Here is a 21,067-nt window from a genome sequence, read left to right as displayed (position 1 = left end):
ACCAAACTTGCCTGCATTTATCTTAATGAGATTCTGCAAAGTGATATAATCCAGAGGGAAATATTGAGACAGTCACTGGGTTGAGACCTAACACATCACTAAGGATAATCCAGTTTGACTGAACAACCAGGAGCTAACATGAGTGTCCAGCTGCGAATGCAGATGACTCAACTATCAGAACTAGGCCCGGGATCCCAAATAATAAAAACTGAAGTCAGCTTGATTATTTCAGTGTGTACAGTCTCATCTCAGTAATTTTAGTAAGGGAAATCAGTTGGAGATTTAAATGGAAATAAAATCCTCAGAGCATTTCCAAGCGAGTATTTACCCTTCATGGATGTTCAGATGGGTTAATTTCAATCTCTTGATTAGTTCACAGACTAACTAGATTAAAACAAGTTAATGATGTTTCCACAAAGCTCTCGGAGCTGCTGGGTGGTACTGAAAGGGCCATTTTTCATCCATAACCTTAAGATTCAAGCATGGATACAGAAGAAGGAGAGGAGCATTTCTGCAGTTTTGTATGGAGCTCTTTGTTGAGAGAGGGCTTGTTAAGGGGCCAGTGAGAAGGATCTTTTCGCAGTGGCCAAAGTCACAGTGTGTCCCTGGAATCAGACAGCTGATGTGAAGTCCAGGGCTGGGAGTTTGTGTGTACCGAAGCAACACCTTTAGTTCTTGCCCTTGCGGATGCCCTGACTGAATGTAGGAACGTCACACAGGGAAGAGAGAGGAACCAAGTCAATTACAGAAAGACTGAGCCTGAGCAAACACCCTCCTACAGGGCACTTCAGGGAAAATGATTCATTGCTCTGGCTGATGTTCTCTACCCCTCTCCTTCGCTCTCCAGCAGCCATCTGCCACTTTGTTTGCCACTCCCTGGGCACATATCCCTCAAGAGGACAAGTTTCCAGCCTCTAGCTGCAGGAGCATTGACTCTTCTTTAGTTTGCATGAGTGCACTCTGATTTCCCCAGCACCTTCTTTACCCACAGGGTAGGGGCTGAACAGGGTCAGCTATGTAGAGCTCAGTATTAAACGGCCAACAGGTAACCATCTAATGTCCATTACAGAGTCATCAAGCATAATTGTAATGTTCTTTTTCCACTTGTCTATGATCTGGAACAGCCCTCTTTCTTAGGAAGGAGAGTTCTCCCCAGTGTGATTTCACTTCATAACTCTGAAGTAAAATCATAGTTACAGGTACTATAAAATCCTACCTAAAACGTCCCTGTGGAGATGGTACATAGTCTCAGTAATTAAACTTCAGACTTCCGAGTACAGCCATGCTCTGTCATATCAGTGCTGTTTTAAACGTGGGATTTAATAAAATCAAAGCTCATCACAGAAGCTTGAGTTTCAAAGGAATAGAACAATAAGATCTGCATTATGCAACAGGTAAAAAGGTGACTGCTTGCAAATTTGACTCTCACTTCACCACTGATACTATGCACAACATTTTGATTAAATCACTGACAAATCTGCTTTCGGGCAGAAGAATTTGGAAACATCAGGAAATCAAACTGTGAATTCTTTGAAAGACTATGATTTATGTGAAAATGTGATAAAGTTAATGGGTTTGGCATCAAAATTTCATGGCATACTCAATTTTGGAGCCAACTCTGATGTCTTGGCAACAAGTACCCCTCTACATTCCCTGAACATAGTTAGCTGGGCCCTCTATGTTTTCCAAGTCTGATCGGAATCAATAGCTTTTATTTTAGCTACATTTCCAAGGATGCGTTTCCCAGGATGTGCATCCATAAGCAGAGACGTGTATATGCATACACACTAAATAATCATGTAGAACTTCACTTTTCCCTCCTGAGACATAAAAGTGCAAAGTATTATTCGATTTATGGCTAGTTTGTCGTAGTTTTCACATAATTTTCTTGATGCACTGCAGATTTTTGAACAGGCTGCCACATTCCCTGTTTGTTAGGTATTAAGATTTTAGTCTGATCTCAGCCACACCTTGAATTTCAGTGCAATTTAATCAGTTCCTGGAGTCTTCTGGTTAGCATATCTAGTCTTTCCATTCTGTAATTTGTGGCCTCTCCAGCTAGCTTTGTGAGACAAAGGAAAAGAAAGCAAAGAAAGGGAAGGAACTGGGTCAAATGAGCAACTTAGCACATTCCTGTCTCTTTGGAGTATGAAAGGAAGCAGTAGCTATAAGGTGGGCTGACTGGCACTCACACTAGGTTCAGTGTTTGCACTGACTATATAGGAACTTATTAAGGGCATCGTGGCCCTTTTTCTTCCCATGACCCCTGTAATGGGGTAGCTGGCCCATTAAATGAAACTGGACTCAACTCTCCTGTTCCAGTCCAGGTGCTCCTAGCTGGACCAATTAAGACAGTGGGGCAGCTCCTCAGGGCTGTAAGAGTCCTGATGCGAAAGTGACCAGGAAAGTCAGAACAGACTAGTTCAGTCAGGAAGAGCGGGAGATAAGAGGTGCCAAAGTGAGAAGACATCTCCTGGGAGAGGGCTGAGGGCAGAACAGCAGCAAGAGGGGTTTGCTGGCTGACATTCCCAAGCCAGAGAGCCAGGACTGGAAAGGGCTGAAGGCCAGAGAGAAGCAGAAGGAGATGCCTGCTGGCTCTAAGCTAGAGAGCAGCTGTGGAGCAGTTTACCCACTGGTGTCTTCTTGCCAGAGAGCTGGACCCCAAAGGAACCATGAGAGGGCCAGAGAGAGTGATGGATTCTCCCCTTGCAAAGATGGTCCCAGCAGAGAGGCTGTGGGAGTTCTGCTGTATAGAGTGGAGCTGCATCCCAGAAGGAAGGGCCAGGGTGGCTGTCTTCCTTCTGGGATGCAGAGGGACAGAGAAGGACCGAGAAAGAGCCCAGATATGGTGAGAACAAAGCTGGTTTTTAAAGATTACATTCACGTGTGTGTGTGTGTGCGAGAGAGATATGGACTATGTTTTGTGATTGTTATGTTATAGACTTTTTCACTGTGTTTTGATAAACTATGGATTATGGACTAGGCTATAAGCTCATATGGAGTTACTGGGGGACTCAGAAGGGAAACTGAGGTGAGTGGCCACTTGCAGGGCTGCCATGAGGGGGCACCTGGGACAAGACCACTCATTTACAAACCCTCATATATTCTTTTTTGGTCTCTATTCTCATAGGTATAGTGCCGAAGCACTGCAGAGATCTGCGTCCCACCTGATATGGACTGCTGAGACCCCAACTGCCTGTCCTCTCCACAGTAACAAAATGGTCTCAGAGGGTTTGGAAAGTAATGAAGAAATTGCACAATCTTAAAGTCAATAATGATGCTGACCAGGTAAGATCACTGTGTGCCCACTTTCGCTAGGAAGGGATATCCCTGATGGCTAAGCCATAAATCTGCATCTTTTGTTTCATGTTTAGCATACATTTTCCTTCTGATTGTTTTGGGTCTGTCAGGACATCAGCACCCCATTGGAGGAATAAAAATAGTGGAATGGGCACCTGTGGAGTCAGACATTAGTGCTTAGTTTCAGTATTATGGTTGTTGAATTCATTTTCTCCTCTATGGTTCTGCCTTATACCTAATTTCTCTGATTGCAAACAAATTATTTATATGTATATTGGGACATATACTCCTCAGAATGGGACAGAATGTAATCTTCTCAAGTGACATCTGGTTCAGCACCCTGTGAAATATACTTGTGGGTGGCACAGAGCATACAATTTATCAGTGTAAATATCTGAAGATAAGAACATTGTGCCATGGTAGCTGGGATTCCCACTGACCTGATCTCTCTGCATTTAGAAGTTTGCAGAACACACAAAACACAAGTCTACATGAAACATCGTAACCTATGCTAGCAGGAGAAGTTTAAATTGTACATCACAGATATAGTGCAGTGCAAATTGTATTCACGATCATACACTTAACCGTAGACCCTTGCAATACCCTGCTAAAGGGGTGAATCAGGACTGAAAAGACACAAACCACAAAAAAGAAAGAAAAAAAAACAGAGCTGATCTCTCTCAGTTCCCTTGCCAGAGATTTCTGTATTTAATTTCCTTAATTAAAGAAAAAGAAGAGTCCTCAGTGATGCTGAGTTAGTCCCTAGGCTTTCTAGTCCTGATACAATCTAAACAGAATCTCTGCTGTTCTATTATTGAGAAAGGAGAAATTTATGATCTCAATGGGAAAGAGAGAAACATTTCCAGCTGAATCTGAATGACTCAGACATTTGTCTGTGTGAGGTACTGTCTGATAGACAGATTATCTGCATGAAGTGACAGAACTTGCTCTGTAACACCAAGGAGAATCAAGAGCTACCTGAAGCCAGTGGAGTTACTCCTGATTCACACGAGAGTAATGGAGAGCAGAATTTGACCCTCTATGCCTATTCTGTACTGTACTGTCTTTCCAAATTAAGTCTTTCCTGATAGTGGTGTTATAATATTCTAACACTAAAAAAAGCATCCCTGTTTTTTTAGCCTGATTGCTCAAATGGTGGGTGCCCTTCCTGACGTTGGACAGCAGCCTGCCACAGCAAAGCAGTTTGCCCAGCGAGGTAGTTACAGCCTATTCCTACTGGGCCCTTCAGCCAAGTGTGGCTGTATCTGTGCAGAGTGTATGGCAGGTTACCTCCTTCAGGGCACTGTGGACTAGACGAGTGGACCCACCTGACCTGAGCACTTGGGTTAGAGTCACACTGCTGCAAATACATCGATCACTCTGCTCACCCAATGAATTCAGTGGAGTGGCACTTAATTCCTACAGCGCTTTACATGCATGACATCACAATGAGCATTATCCCCACTGGTGAAGTGACTTCGTGAGGCCACAGAGCCAGGATCCGAACCCAAGTCCTCCCGATTGCACTCTCGTGCTCTTCCCTCCAGAGCACGCTGCCTCTCAAGACAATCCCCACACTTTATCTACCAGCTCGGGACTCTCTTATTCAATAACAGGGCAAATTTATGGATGAACACAAAGGCCCAGTCAGAAAAGTATTTACTAATTTATCATTACTACTTTGTACTTGGGCTAAGAACTTTTGCCAGATTTTACTTCAGAGAAAATTAAAAGTCTCATCACAAACTACTGAAAATGAACTTCCCAGTGCCAGCCCCAAATCGACCTCCATCCCAGCTTTGCTGAGTACCCTCTAACTCCTTTCGTCCCCCATGAAGCTGTCAGAGTATTACTGTCCCTTCACTAGACTCCTACCCATTGCAATCATTAGTAACTGTACTAGACAGGAAATCGGCTTGCACCCCTGTGCACAGACTGTGACTCAACCTCCACTTGTTAGGGTGACAGGTGAGAAAATATCCCTCAGCCCATATTTACAGGACAGAACCTCTCAACTCCAGTGAACATTAGTTACCAGCAAATGGCAACAGCACTTGTTAAAAACATGTCGGGTTCTACTTGATGGCACTTTCCTTTCAATTGTAGCCATTGAAGAAGATAATGTACTTCAGGGCAATTCCAGTGCTGCAGAAGTTCCATGGAGCTGCCTGTGTGCAGGGCATACTTCTCTGTACCACTGCAAGCCTCCTAAGCAGCTCTTGCCTTAGCTTGCAGAAGTCTGAAAAATAGTTACTGACACTCATCCCAAAACAATCGTTTCTAGTTATTGTTCAGCTGGCAAGAAGGAGAGATGTCAGAATTCTACAATGGAGCTTGCAAGGTCAAAACGAGTTTCAAACCAAAGTCTCCAATGGAGATGAGCAATAGATTATGGGACAAGTTCATCTCAAGTGTCATAGGGCTGAAATCAATGCGGTTCGATCACCAACGAATTTGACTCAAATATTTTTCAGTGCAGATAACTGAGGGAATGGGAATCTCTCTTATTTTAATAGCTGTTTACATCAGAAAATTTGCACCTGAAAGATGCATCTGCATGGGGCTCCTTGCTGATAAAATTAAAGTCAGTTCAATAAAAGCTATCTGCATGCAACAGCAATCCACGTCAATCATGTAGGTAAAACACTTCAAATGCTGAGTAGCTCTCGGGGAAAGACACCTGTAAACTAGGGGAACTGTAAGGGTTCAGAGATAGTTACTAGGTCCCTGTTGGTAGGGGCAGGGAGGCAAGGTAACGGGTGAATTTTGTATCTAGGATAAACTGTGAGGAGAGGGGGACAGGACCAGATACTTTTGGGAAGGTCTGGGATGCCTTTCTGAAGGGTTCCTCAGGTGGGGAAGACTGAGATCACACCAGGCACACCAGGCACAAGTGGGGATAGATGGTAAGAGGGGGTGGGACAGGGTGCTTTGGACAGAGGATTTGTAATGGAGAGGTCACAAGGCTGTAGGTTAATATCTGTGACCCCGTCCGGAAAAGCCTGAACACCAAAGGTCTGCACAGACACTGCACTTTGAAACATCCGGAACCTTTTCCCCAAAATACCTTAAGCAAGCATCTGAAATGCCCCAGCACAGGGAGCAGGCTTTCAAAAGTGCAGTTCCCTAGGGGAGCACAAAATGGGAAAGAGTCTGAAGTTTCCAAGACACCTGGGACTTGTTTCCTCTCAATTTTGTAAAATTTGTATCCAAGTCTATTTTGTGAATTATCAGAAGATACTGTGCCCAGGCCAGGCAGTTTTGACCAAAACAGTGTTACTACGAAGGAGAACTTGGAGGAAGTTATCAAAAGGCACCATTCCCTTAGGTGGGCACTAATTGTATAATTGAACTGCAGGCCCAAATCTCACCGTGGGTGCAGATCATGTAGTTCAAGGAATGAGTGCTCAGTTAGTGCCTGCAATTCATTTTATGGGTACAGAATTTGTGGACGCAAGCTGCACCTGCAGAAAGGGAAGCCCAGGCAGGCCTCAGACTAGCTGGACATAAAACATCTAAATGTAGGGAAATAGCCTCCAGATTGTCCTTTATCCTGCCATGTGCATAGTACGTTCGATGTTTAAATAGGCCGAGCCAGATCGCTGTCTGCAACAGCTCCCACACTTGGTGTTTCTCCAGGAACATACAGAAAACAAGCCCCCTTTTGCCCAGTGCAGCTGGAAATCCTCAAGTACTCACACATCGGTTTGAGCTGTCCAATGAGTTCCTCTTTCGTCCATTTCGCCCACTCCTTCTTGTCTGTGTTTATTGAGCACAGGATGGGGCCACATGGTTTTCCACAGTCCTCTATGGCAGGTACATTCAGGTAGTGGACCAATACAATGTCAGGGTTCTGTAGGGAGAACAGGAGAACAAAGATTATAAATACCTGGGGCCACTTCTGTCTTCTTTCCTTCTTGGGGGTAGGTAGCTTTATCTTCACCCTGTTATTTATTCAAAATTCAATCTCAGAAAAAAAAGTCAGAATTCATTCCCATTTTGTACATTAATTCCCTGAGACCACAGCCATTCTATAAGAGGTTGCAAATGACAACACATGAGATAGAGTTCTTTGCACACAGCAGCCTCCCTTGTGAGTCCCTTTGCTTGCAGTCTCACTGTTATCTTTGTTTGCTTAGTACAAATCCTTTTCAACACACTACAGTATCAACAGCCGCAGACTCCTCCAAGCACCAGTCACAACTGCCACAGAATTTGCTTTGGTTTAAGAGGCATGAATCATGTGCTCGATCATATGCTTTGATCAGTTTTGGTTCACATTAGAGTATTTGAAATATATGGAAATATACACGAGAACATCAATAAGAGCCACACTTTCAGTAAATTTGCAGGAAAATGGAGGGAGAAAGTCAAGGCAACTGACAATATTACATAGCACCCCTGAGCATAGCTTCCTTTCAGTCAGGCCTGTAATTTCTTGCCTTTTGAAGAATCTTGCATGCTTGTGATGAAAAGATCAAGCTGAAGAAATCTGGAATCAGAACAGAGAACAACTCTGCAGAGCTTCTGTTAAGGAGTTTTTTGAACAACTACAGGGTACCCACTCCTGCAGGTTTGTTTAATGCTCCATCCATTTTCTCAGCTCATATTCTTCCCATAGGAACTGAGGGAAAGAAAGAAAATGCAACTCCTCTTTGATGCACTGCAGTTCTGCCGCAGTGACACAGACTTTCCAACTAGGAAACTTAACAGAATGTTTATTACAATGTGGGTAAATGAATCATCTTAATAATACCACAAACAACCCTTGCAGTTTCCCCACAATGTCCCAGGGAGATTGTACAATAGATAATAAGACTGAAAACTTGATTTCTTTCCCTAAAGTCATTTACTCCTAAGTTCACAAACTTTAATGACTACTTTGGAATTATTTATAAAAATAAATAGGATAATGGTCTAATTAAAACTCTAATGTTTCATTAATGCTGTTAGAGACCAGCTCCAAATTGGAGCAGGAACACAAACTGACACACGTTTGCAAAGGCTGTACTAATGGGAGTCAATTTCCTACTGAACAGAGAAGAAAGAATGAGAGCAACAAATAGACTCCAGTACCAAAATGACAATTTACTAATGAACCTGCCCTGAAAATGGACCATGAAGTAAATAAGCTCTCATCCCTCTGATGGGCAAGAATCTTGCAGGCTTGTGATATCTTGCAGATACTCAAGATATCGCACTATTAATTTCCTGACATTTTGCTGAGACAGCAAACAAGAATGCCACCTGTCCAACAGAGTTGGGACTAAGGTCACTACTGTAATTCGTGTAGCCACTGAGAACAGCCCTGTTAAAAGATGACTTTCAGTCACCAATCAGCTGTGCCAGATATGAGCCAGTGACATAGCAGTGAAAGTCTCTGTGCTTTACTATCTCTTGTGCTACCCAGGCTTAGAGCTGACTGCAGAAATTTTGACTGAACCATATTCCATCGTAATATGTGGTTTCATTAAAATGGAAGCACTTTGTGAAATTAAGCTAATTCTGGCAAATTTTCATTTGGGAAGAAAAAGGGGACATATCAACATTTTTGGAATGAAATGTTTCAATTTTTTGTTTTGGAATGACGAATTTTTAAATGCTTTAAAATTTGTGTTATACAATCAAACTTCCATTGACTTAAACAGGAGCAGACTTCGGTCAATGCTGAACACGTCTGAAAAAAATCTCACCCTTAGTCACTAGCTGTGTGCTGACAGGCTGTGTGTCTATCAAGTTATTGGTTGGTGTATGACAAGCCACATCCATGATTACTGTCTATGTTCCTGTGTGTGTGCAACTCTGTTAGGTGGCAGAGATATATTGGCACAGCTGTTAGACTCAAGATTCACATACATCAAGCCATACTGTCAGGAAAGGGTCATGTGTGATCTGTACTTGCACTGCACACAGTTTGTTTCTCTGTGATATTCTCCCCAAGTAGCATCACCACTAGAGCATCAAGTACCAGTGAAATCAGACACATCACAAGATGAGAGGGATCCAGCTGGGTACAATGATGCTATGGTGAAGACAGCCACACGAGCCACCACTGCAATTCACAACGTTCCAGCTTCAGAGAGTATTGGAAGCATGCTGCGGCTGAGCACTCTGGGAAGCTGGAATGTGGGTCAAGGAGGCTTGTTTTTAGAATAATGACAAGTCACCTCAAGACTGGTGGACCTTCAGGTAAGCACTAGGACAGCTGATGAAATGTAGATAAGATATAAATGCACACCAGTGTTTTGGGATCCAAGCTACATGCCAATAATTCAGTGAAGGTTTTATCACCAAAGCTCTGCCCTGCAGAACGAGAGCAGAAAGGTCTCTTTAGATAGATAGTGACTGATTCTGATATCTGCTGCATTCAAGCATCTCAGCCTACAAACCTGGTTAATATTTTAATGACCTGCTGCCCAACCAGCTGCTGATTTCAAGGTTTCCGTCTCTTTTGAACATTTGGGGTGATTTTTATCATAAATCACTTGAAGGCAATTTTATGCAGTTAGTTATCAATGGAAAGTTTTACTGTTTTTTCCCTAGGCATTTAGTAGCTATTGAGAGCTGCTCTATCAGCTGTATGTGATCGTTATAACAGTGTCAGTGATCCTCAGATATACTGTTGTGATGGTCATACAACTAACTAGACTAACCTGTCATTTTGAACCAATGACAAACGGGCTGGGAGGTGCCACTGAAAGGAATGCAAATAAAATGGACTGTGCATCCTGTTGTGGGATCTTCTTTCTAATGAACAGAGGAATCTCAATCTGTGCCACCAGCTCTTGATGGAGATTAACCTGCCATGAAAGATTAATCACCATCAGGTGCCTATGGACCTGGTTCTTGCTTTCTCTGGTTTTACAGCATTGTAACTCAACTGTCTTCCCTACAGACAGTGAGATCAGAATCAGGCCATAGGGTACAGGCTTTCCTAAAGGAGTGTCTCAGTCTGTTGTCAGCCATCTATCAAAAATCAAACGACAAACAAGGAGCTCTCAGGGCACCACAGATGTCAGGAGAGATTCAGGGATGGATGTTTACCTGGCAGCTCTCTCGCTGACTCTCAGCCTCAAAGAGATGAAGAATCACTCTGTCACCGTATGGAAACTGCTGGGATCCACAAAGTCATAGTGGAGTGGCATCCTCATGCAGCTTCACTGTGCACTGACACTGCCCCCACATAACAAATGGGTCAAGCCTGCCAGGGTAAGTGTGGTCACTGGGTGCCAGGCAAGATGCGGTCCTGTGATCACTGCTCTACCACAGCGTCGCCAGCAGAGACAGGAGTTTCCAGCAAACCAAAGGACTCCATGGGAGTTGTATGTGGGAGCCTCTGTGAGCCGCACACAGCTCTCAAGCCACAAACTAGGTAGCACCGATTTATACAATTTAAGGAGAACTAAGGGCTGAAAAAAGCGCCCAAGACACGCAATTAACATTCAGAGTTATTGTTTTAAATGGCCCTAACTCAGTGATCGAGGCACACGTACAAAACTCAACCTTACAAAATAAATTATTAATAAATGATAACCTCTTCTCTCTTTAACCCATCTGGGCTTTCCATAAACAGTAATCATTAACTACCTCAATAACCACACTGCCCTCCTAAGCTAAATTCTCTCCAAAGTCCCAGAAAACAGATGGAAAGTCAGCAGTCTTGGGGGTCTGACAGACTGAACAGTGGCGAGAGTGAGTCATGCTCCCTTCATGGAGAACATGTTCCCTCCTGCTCCTTTCATGGCTAAACCAAGGAAATGTCAGCTCAAACAGTCCCAGGTAACCTCAATTGCTACAGCATCCCACAAACAGGGGCATCTAGGGCCCAAACCATTTGAGGTTTTAGGGACATACACACACACCTGGAAATGAACTGGTAGCCAAAGCAGACTTCAGAATCCAGGTGTAATGTGCTTCCTAAGTTAAGGATCCACTCTTCCTGCCAAGCACAGAGGGAGGGAGACAGCTTTTAGCCACGGGTGCTACCAGGATATCCAGAAACACCAGGAGGGCCAGTGAGAGCCTCAGTTTGTGAACACTTGCCATGGATACTTCCCCAATGAAGTCCAGGCTATTTCCTCCAGTTGCTTCCTCAACCTGGAAGCTTCATCAGACTTGTCTGGGTTGAGTCTTGATCAGATAATCCTCCTCCAAGCCCCATTTCACGCACTGAGTGAATCATTCAGCTATCCCAACCAATGGATGAGACGGTGATGTGAAACTGGGCATCGACATTATACTGAAGACACCACCACCCATGTTCCATCATTAATCCTCTTAGTCATGGATTAACATATTGTTATATCAATTACCCCAGCTAAAGGAATTGATAGGAACAACCATATTTTCCCCTTCCTTAAATTTATATTCACATTTCTTTTGAAAATTTGGATTCCATCTACAAGAAAGGGATAAGACAGTGCCATCTACCATCCAAACTAAGCTTCCTGTTTTGTTCTGGAACAGTGCCATGGCATTTTTATTGTCTGCAGCAATATCGAAAATATTTGCTCTAATTCCTCAGCTCACTACTAGCAGCAGCATCCTTACCAGATGCACAGGAGAGCCATGTGTCAGTACCACTGGGATGCCTGAACCTCTTCCACTTTGGATCCTGATTATGTGTGTGGTTAGCTGACTTGCCAGGGAAACAGCACGTCTGAGGCTGTGTAATGAACAATGTTAGCAGAAAATGCTGGAGAATGTATTGGTTTAGCATGATTTAGTTTTCATAATTACAAGAGACTTGGGATTTGAGAAAATAAAATCCCTTTGAACAATAAACTGTAGCAATCTCAGTGAGTGTTTTATGTGTTCAGATCTTAGACAGCTGGAGGTGGAGAGAATGTCATGGGCCAATGGCAGCTAACACAAGCCACCTACAATCTGCTTAATATACAGCAACTTCAGCTGAACATAAAGTACCATGTTTATTTCATGCCTCTTCTGAAACGAATGCCATAGTGGTGCTAGAGAGGTCTCCTATGACAAGCTTACATCCAAGTGTGGAGAATTCCACTGGCCTAAAATCCAGCTAGGTTAGAATTAACCCTTTAAGACACTCATGTTTGAGGAGGAAAACAACAACGACAAAAGGGAATTACAAAAATTAAACCTCAGCAGCTAATCAAATCCTCACTCAAAGCTCCTGAAACTGCAAGGAACAAACCCACCCAAAAGCCAAGTAGCAGAACGACTGTTAAACCACAAGCACCTATTGGTAATGGCTCATATCTCACAGATAGCAGATAAATTCAGGGAAATCAGAAGTGTGCTGAAGAAGAATAATGTTCAAGTGATCTAGGAGATCCTTCCTGCCTCCTGAGTGAAGGAAGACAGAAGATCTGGAAATGAATTGCTGGCTAAGTAAGTGGTGCGTTGTGACGGGTTTTGGTTTTGTTGGTCATTGGTTCACCTTCCCTGAGGAAATGGGGCTATTTAGTTTGGATGGCCTCCACCTCAGTAGAAGGAACCGATCTCCTTGGAGAGAGGTTGGCTAGAGATATTAGGAGGCATTAAAGTAATAACAAAAGGGAAAGATAAAAAAAGGGAAAGACAGGAGCACTCATTTAGCACAGGATCAAATACTGAGGATAAAAATCAATCAAGGAATCAAAGGACATTAAATTTACATGAATTAAGTTTAGAAGTGTGAGCAACGAGGGTGATGTCATGGTGAGAGTCTGCTATAAACCACCAGACCAGGAGGATGAGGCGGATGAGGCTTTCTTCCAGCAGCTAACAGAAGTTACTAGATTGCAGGCCCTCATTCTCACGGGGGACTTCAATACCCCTACATCTCCTGGGAGAGCAATACAGCGGTGCACAGACAATCCAGGAAGTTTTTGGAAAGTGTAGGGGACAATTTCCTGGTGCAAGTGCTGGAGGAACCAACTAGGGGCAGGGCTCTCCTTGACCTGTTGCTCACAAACAGGGAAGAATTAGTAGGGGAAGGAGAAGTGGATGGGAACCTGGGAGGCAGCGATCATGAGATGGTCAAGTTCAGGATCCTGACACAACGAAGAAAGGAGAGCAGCAGAATGGCCCTGGACTTCAGAAAAGCACGTTGACTTCCTCAGGGAACTGATGGTCAGGGTCCACCAGGAGAATAACATGAAGGAGAATGGAGTCCAGGAGAGCTGGCTGTATTTTAAAGAATTCTTATTGAGGCTGCAGGAACAAACCATCCTGATATGTAGAAAGAATACTAAATATGGCAGGCGACTAGCTTGGCCTAACAGTAAAATCCTTGCTGATCTTAAACACAAAAAAGAAGCTTACAAGAAGTGGAAGACTGGACAAAAGACCAGGAAGAAGTATAAAACTATTGCTCAGGCATGCAGGAGTGAAATCATGAAGGCCAAATCACACAGAGTTGCATCTAGCAAGAGATGTTAAGAGTAACAAGAAGGGTTTCTTCAGGTATGTTAGCAACAAGGTGGTGGTCAAGGAAAGTGTGGGCCCCTTACTGAATGAGGGAGGCAACCTAGTGACAGAGGATGTGGAAAAAGCTAATGTACTCAATGCTTTTGTTGCCTCTGTCTTCACGAACAAGGTCAGCTTCCAGACTGCTGCACTGGGCAGCACAGCATGGGGAGGAGGTGACCAGCCCTCTGTGGAGAAAGAAGTGGTTTAGGACTAGTTAGAAAAGCTGGACGAGCACAAGTCCATGGAGCCGGATGTGCTGCATCCGAGGGGTGCTAAAGGAGTTGGCGGATGTGATTGCAGAGCCATTGGCCATTATCTTTGAAAACTCCTGGCGATTGGGAAAGGTCCCGGATGACTGGAAAAAGGCTAATGTAGTGCCCATCTTTAAAAAAGGGAAGGAGAAGGATCCGGGGAACTACAGGCCCGTCTGACTCATCTCAGTCTCTGGAAAAATTATGGAGCAGGTCCTCAAGGAATCAATTCTGAAGCACTTAGAGGAGAGGAAAGTGATCAGGATCAGTTAGCATGGATTCATCAAGGGCAACTCATGCCTGACTAACCTAATTGCCTTCTATGATGAGATAACTGGCTCTGTGGATGAGCGGAAAGAAGTGGATGTGTTATTCCTTGACTTTAGCAAAGCTTTTGATACAGTCTCCCACAGTATTCTTGCTGGCAAGTTAAAGAAGTATGGGCTGGAAGAATGGACTATAAGGTGGACAGAAAGCTGGCTAGATCGTTGGGCTCAATGGGTAGTGATCAATGGCTCCATGTCTAGGTGGCAGCCAGTATCAAGCGGAGTGCCCCAGGAGTTGGTCCTGGGGCTGGTTTTGTTCAATATCTTCATTAATGATCTGGAGGATGGTGGACTGCACTCTGAGAAAGTTTGCAGATGACATTAAACTGGGAGAAGCGGTAGATACGCTGGAGGGTAGGGATAGGATACAGAGGGATTGAGACAAATTAGAGGACTGGACCAAAAGAAATGTGATGAGGTTCAACAAGGACAAGTGCAGAGTCCTGCACTTAGGATGGAAGAATCCCATTCACCGCTACAGACTAGGGATTGAATGGCTAGGCAGCAGTTCTGCAGAAAAGAAACTAAGGGTTACAGTGGATGAGAAACTGGATATGAATCAACAGTGTGCCCTTGTTGCCAAGAAGGTTATGGGCATTTTGGGCTGTATAAGTAGGAACATTGCCAGCAGATCGAGGGATATGATCATTCCCCTCCATTCGGCATTGGTGAGACCTCATCTGGAGAACTGTGTCCAGTTTTGGGCCCCACACTACAAGAAGGATGTGGAAAAATTGGAGAGAGTCTAGCGAACAGCAAGAAAAATGATTAGGGGGCTGGAACACATGACTTATAAGGAGAGGTTGAGGGAACTGGGATTGTTTAGTCTGCAGAAGAGAAGAATGAGGAGGGATTTGATAGCTGCTTTCAACTACCTGAAAGGGGGTTCCAAAGAGGATGGATCTAGACTGTTCTCAGTGGTAGCAGATGTCAGAACAAGGAGTAATGGTCTCAAGTTGCAGTGGGGGAGGTTTAGGTTGGATACTGGGAAAAACTTTTTCACTCAGAGAGTGGTGAAGCACTGGAATGGGTTACCTAGGGAGCTGGTGGAATCTCCTTCCTTAGAGGTTTTTAAGGTCAGGCTGGACAAAGCCCTGGCTGGGATGATTTGGTTGGGAATAGGTCCTGCTTTGAGCAGGGGTTGGACTAGATGATCTCCTGAGGTCCCTTCCAACCCTGATATTCTATGATTCTATGACATGAAGAGAAGAAATTATTGAATTGAATAACAACAATGCTAGGAGCCTGGGTAATAAACAAGAGGAATTTGAATTTATGAGCATAAAGTCGATCTAGTTGCTATTACTGAAAATTGGTCGGATGATGCACTATTGAAATGTTAACATCAATGGTTATATTTAGGAAGGAGTAAGAGGGCAAAATGGGAAGGGGAGTGGCACTCTATGTCAAAAGTGGCATTACCTGTTTCTGAGTCACTGATAACTCAGAAGAAAATGAACTTGAATGCTTATGGATCAATGTCCTAACAGATAAAGCACAAGATGGAGCATTAGCCTACACACCTTCAAATCACACTTGGAAACAGGTTGATTGATTCTTTATGCACCTATCATTAATGTGTAGGTAAAAAGTGGTGTGAATAAGGAGGACTTCAGTTTGAGGGTCATGTGCTGGAGGTGTTCTGCAGCCAGTGCTTACACATCCTTAGAATTCCTAGAGATTATAAATCACAATTTCCTAACTGAAAAAATGTTATAAACCCCCTTGTTGGTTGCATCTTCACAGAAAAAGAGGAACTGACCACAGAATGAAAAGTTAGTGATCGCTTAGGTACAAAGGATCATTTATAATGTGCAAACAGAATAAAGTCCAAACCACTATATATCTATATTTGGTGCTTTAAAAGAGCCAGTTTCACAAGGCTGAAAACAATTATGAGCCAAATCAGCTAGAAGAAATAAATTAATCAGAAACATGTGAATGATAACTGGGAATTGTTTAAGAACACTTCACTAGAAGCCCCAAAAGCCATAATCAAAGAAGAAGACCATATTGGTTAAAAACCTGACCTGGTTCACAGAGGAGGTGGCGGCAGCTATACAAAAATAAAATATAACAAATGGAAAAAAAGGGAAGTTTATAGTAATGAATATAAGTCAGAAGTTCAGAATTGTAGAAAATTGATAAGGGAAGCCAAGATACACAAGAAGAACTCTATGGCCAGCAGAGTTGAGGACAATAAGGAGGAGTTTTTAAAGTATGTTAAGAACAAAATGAATCCTGACAATGGCATTGGTCAATTTCTAGATGGAAATGGTAGAATTATCAATAATGCAGAAAAAGCAGAAGCGTTCAATAAATATTTCTGTCTTGTATTTGGGAAAAATGCATGATGTAATCATATCATATGAAAATGCTACCCCTTTGTAGGGTCCCAGAGCCCAGGCTCCAGCCTGACCCCAAACATCTACACTGTAATTAAACAGCCCCTTAGCCCAAGCCCTGCAAGCCTGAGTTAGCTGACACAGGCCAGCTGTGGAATTGCTGTGTAGAGATACCCTATAAGAACTTATTTAGAGAAAAATATTTGATTATGAGCTCTTCAATCTAGCAGAGAAAGATGTAACACGATCCAATGGCTTGAAGTTGAAGCTAGACAAATTCAGGCTGGAGATAAGGCATAAATATTTAACAGTGAGCGTTAATTAACCATTTATAAAATTTACCAAGGGTTGTGGTGGATTCTCCATCATAGACAATTTTTAAATCAGGGTTGGATGTTTTTCTTAAAGATATACTCTGGAAATTGTTTTGGGGGAAGTTCTATGGCTTATGTTATACAGGAGGTCAGACTAGATGATCACAATGATCCCTTCTGGCATAGGAATCTATGAACCTAGGAGTCTATGAAGGTAAGTGAGAAGCGTTTGTAATGTTGAATGCTGCATGGTAATTTTCCATTGACAGCAATGGGAATGGAGGAGAGACTCTGGTGAAGTGAATGCAACTTGATTTAGAAATAACTTTTGACAAGTCAAAAACAAGAAGCCATTAGTCTGAGGATGAAAAGGCAACTGCACCAATAGAGGGATCAGACCGTGCACTAGCTGCTAGGCATGATTGATGTATAGTGCAGTACTGCATTTATCCCTAATAATTTAATCTGTATTATGGCTGGGAGCTGGAACTACTTTATTGCTACCATCAGAAACTAAATGTCAAGTTTCAGTCATTAGTGAAGTTTAGCTTCCAAGATGTGGCAGGTTTCTTTTTCCCAGAGAAGCTCTTCAGAACCTTGTGTTGTGTAACAAGAAGCTTTGAAACCTGAGTCACTGTCTGTACACTCACAACTTCCTTGTCCTTTCTGAAGCAATTCCCTCCCTTCTTATGCTTCTCCCACATATACTGCAAATTAAACCCGATCAGTTCTCAAGTTGTTAATATCAAGCCAAGGAGCTACATTCTCTTTTGTTTTTCTGTGGTTTACATTGTAAAGTGCTAAATATCAGTGGCAAGAAGGAATGTGACGAAGACCAAAATCACCACTAGCACCAATGAGAGTGGATGGGCACACGGTGCTTTGGCTCTCTTTGAGCCAAATGAACTGTAGATTGTTTATGAGGATGAAAAAATCCCAGGCTCCTCTTCCTTCCAGGACCAAGGGGTTGATTTCTGACCATTTCACTACTTACAGAACTTCAGGAAAACTGTTTTCCACCTGCAGGAAACACACCAGGGTTCAGCCAGAAAAGAGACCTGCCATGTACATCTAAGAAGCCTTACCTCTAGTCTACAAGGAAATCTTACATAAAACTGTGGCCAGCCATCAATAGGAATGTAGAAGGCTCTAGAAATAGATACATAGCACAGCATATTCACTGATCTTAACGCTATGTATGTCAGCAACTCCACACAGCTTTCCACTCACTGGAGTCACAAAGCCTCTGCCACTTGCCATGTCATACACTAAGTCTGCCTGGCAACTGGGAGCCTTGCACACACACTGCCGCCGTCTCTGCAGTTCCAGATGGGGGCCCTCTGGGGAAGGGAAGGGTAATTTGTGGCAATATCCCTCGTTTTGTGGTAAAAGCAGGAGCACATTACAAGAAACGGTTAAAAATGCAAAAGGCTGTTAGTTTTGATATAGAAAAATGCAGCTGCAACATCTGTTTGACTCTTGTTTGCAGCTTCATCAACGCTAAGTGGTCAATAAATCAGACTGGCATGGCGTTACGTTGCTTCTGTGGCTTAGTCATTAATCTAATGCCAGTTCTCATGAAAAATGAAGGAGAAAGGCTTGTATTATAGTGAAAATGTATACATTATCCAGAAACTAATAATAGCGCGTAATGGTGCTGCAGACCTCCCAGCATGGTTGCTGGAGGAGAGGCATAGCCTCCCAATGCTAACCGTTACATACAATTTAAATTAGCAAAGTAAATCAGTGATTGTTTGTTCCACCAGCCCATTTTATGATGATATTTTTCATATTAGCACTATTTATGCACAATTGCAAAGCTTTTCCTGCACCCAGATTTTAATAAACAGTGCGGGGGCAAAGGCACATAAAAAAGAGCCACAAAGCCGCAAAAGGGGATGATATATTATGGAACGAAGAAATGATGGGTATTCCAGCACTTCATCGCTTTTCTATCAGAAGCCTGGCAGAGAGGGGAGGGAAATATTTTTTCACCTGCAACAATAGCCCTATGTTTGCTTCCCACCAGACAGACTTACAGTTTGGAAGCTCCATATGAGGGGAGGTCTCCAGTCGTCAGACAGAAAAGGCAATGACCACAACAACAACAACGGCAATTAAAAATAAAGAGCGCGAGAAAGGGAAAATCAAAGCTCATCTCTGGGCAGCCGTAGTATGCAACATGTGCAGCTCGTGAGAATGTCAAATACTGAGAGACTGTGCTTCACTCCCCAGCAATGACAATCAGGTCAAGGCTTGGAGCCACACCAGCAGCTGGCTTCTGCATTACAAATGATCAGGGTTGGTGATAGTTTCTGGGGAAATAACCTCTGAGTGAGGAGAAAGGTCTTGCATTTCAACCCACCACTAGAATTAGGAAGGGGAATAAATGCTACCTTCTAAGAGGATGAACACCAGCAGATTTCACCCCAGCCACCTGCAGAAAAAAACCTCAAATCAAAGATAGCATCAGCCTACAGGAACACCAGCCATTTACCTTCATCCTCAATACAAGAGCATGGCATTCCTGTCATTTTAGTCTCTACCAGAAATAATTATTTGTTCCCAGTAGTGCCCATAATCCATGAAGCACTGTAAAAACACAGGAAGTGGTACAGAATAGCTCCTGCTCTGAAGGACTTACAATGTAAAACAGAGACAGACAAACAACGGCAGGTGGAAGGAGCAGTCAGGCAATGAGGGTTACACTCTGATACGGCACTATCCTATGCTACTGTTATCCTATTTCATCATCACTCCTTTACCTGGCCGTTTTTAGCCAGTGCATTCCCTACAGGCATTACACTAGAAGCGTTCTCCAGGAGGCACTTTTATCCTAGGAGGTTAGTGAGCTTTGTGGACTAGCTCTGTAAGGGTGTTTGTAAAGAGCAATGCAGGATAAAGCACAGAGACAGGCCTGGAAGGAATGGATCCATGGTGTGCCAAGACTAGCATTGCTGGCAGTGAAGACGATGGGGGACAATGCGAAAAAGACAAAAATGGCTAAGCAAGGAGGGGCAATTGTTCTCTAGTTGATTTCACACCAACCTGTTTCTGGGTGCAGTCTTGCTCCCACTGACATACAGGGGAGCATTCCTAGGCTCAGTCTAACACATAGGAAATGCCATAGCAGGCAGAACAATGGTCTGTCTCCACAAGGCCGGCTCCAGGCACCAGCGAAGGAAGCAGGTGCCTGGGGCAGCCAATAGAAAGTCCATCAGTTGCTGGGGCGACGCATCCGGATCTTCAGCGGCAATTTGGTGGCAGGTCCTTCAGTCCCTCTGTTTCTCTTCAGCGGCACATCGGTGGCAGCTCAATTGGGTTTGTCCTTTTTGTCTTTTTTTTTTCCCTTCGCCGCATGGGGCGGCAAAAAAGCTGGAGCCAGCCCTGGTCTCCAGCAGTACAGCATCATAACTCCACCATACCAGGTGCTGCAGAGGATGGCAGTGGCCCAGCACAGTGCATCTAAGTACTACAGGTAGAGAGTATTTCTTCTAGACCTGAGCTGTGATCAGCTTGGATCAGTTATACCATGAAAAGTGAGGATTACAGCCCCTCTAGTTTTATTTTAACCAGCACCACTGTAGATTCTATTCTTGTTTTTTTGAACATCTGAGTCTCATCTGAATCTTGTTTCTATTGAGACAAATAGTGACTCGTGCAGCAATAAATCCCACAAATTAATAATTCATCGAATAAAAAGTTCTGGTGCTTTTTAATTATATTCATTGCCCTATCAGACCTGCGATACTGTATTATATGGAAGGGTAGTTAGCAATCCAGACTGGTTTCTCTATTCCCTTCATTGTTATGGCTCTATCCTACCTCCTATTACTTTCCAAACCAAATAGTCCAGAGGCTTTTAAAGTTCTCCTCATAAAAACACAGCCCCTCCCCTCAGGTGCCTCTAATTATTTTCATTGCCCTTTTCTGGATCTTTACTATTTTTAAATCATAAATTTTACTTAATGATCTCCTGCAGCCCAGCATGATCTTCCTTGAGCTTTTACAGCCTAATTCTCTCTTTAAATTCTCTGTTATCAGCGTTTAGTCATATTTTGTAAAGCCATTTAGCTTCAACCTGCAGCTTTAATGACGCAGTT

At 43.3% G+C, this 21,067-nt stretch overlaps 1 protein-coding gene across 9 annotated transcripts in view; it reads right to left on the bottom strand.

The window, feature by feature from the left end:
• The window catches only part of CAMTA1 (calmodulin binding transcription activator 1), an 865,798-nt gene that overhangs the window by 140,749 nt on the left and 703,982 nt on the right, over nt 1–21,067 (bottom strand). For all 9 annotated transcript variants that reach the window (XM_030537782.1, XM_030537785.1, XM_030537786.1 and 6 more), the window contains exon 6: nt 7,000–7,153. In XM_030537782.1, the coding sequence (XP_030393642.1) occupies nt 7,000–7,153 (154 nt within the window). The remainder of the gene's footprint in view (nt 1–6,999; nt 7,154–21,067) is intronic.

The sequence above is a fragment of the Gopherus evgoodei genome, chromosome 18, assembly GCF_007399415.2.
Source record: "Gopherus evgoodei ecotype Sinaloan lineage chromosome 18, rGopEvg1_v1.p, whole genome shotgun sequence".
Taxonomy (NCBI): Eukaryota; Metazoa; Chordata; order Testudines; family Testudinidae; genus Gopherus; species Gopherus evgoodei.
This window is presented reverse-complemented; position numbering and strand designations above follow the sequence as displayed.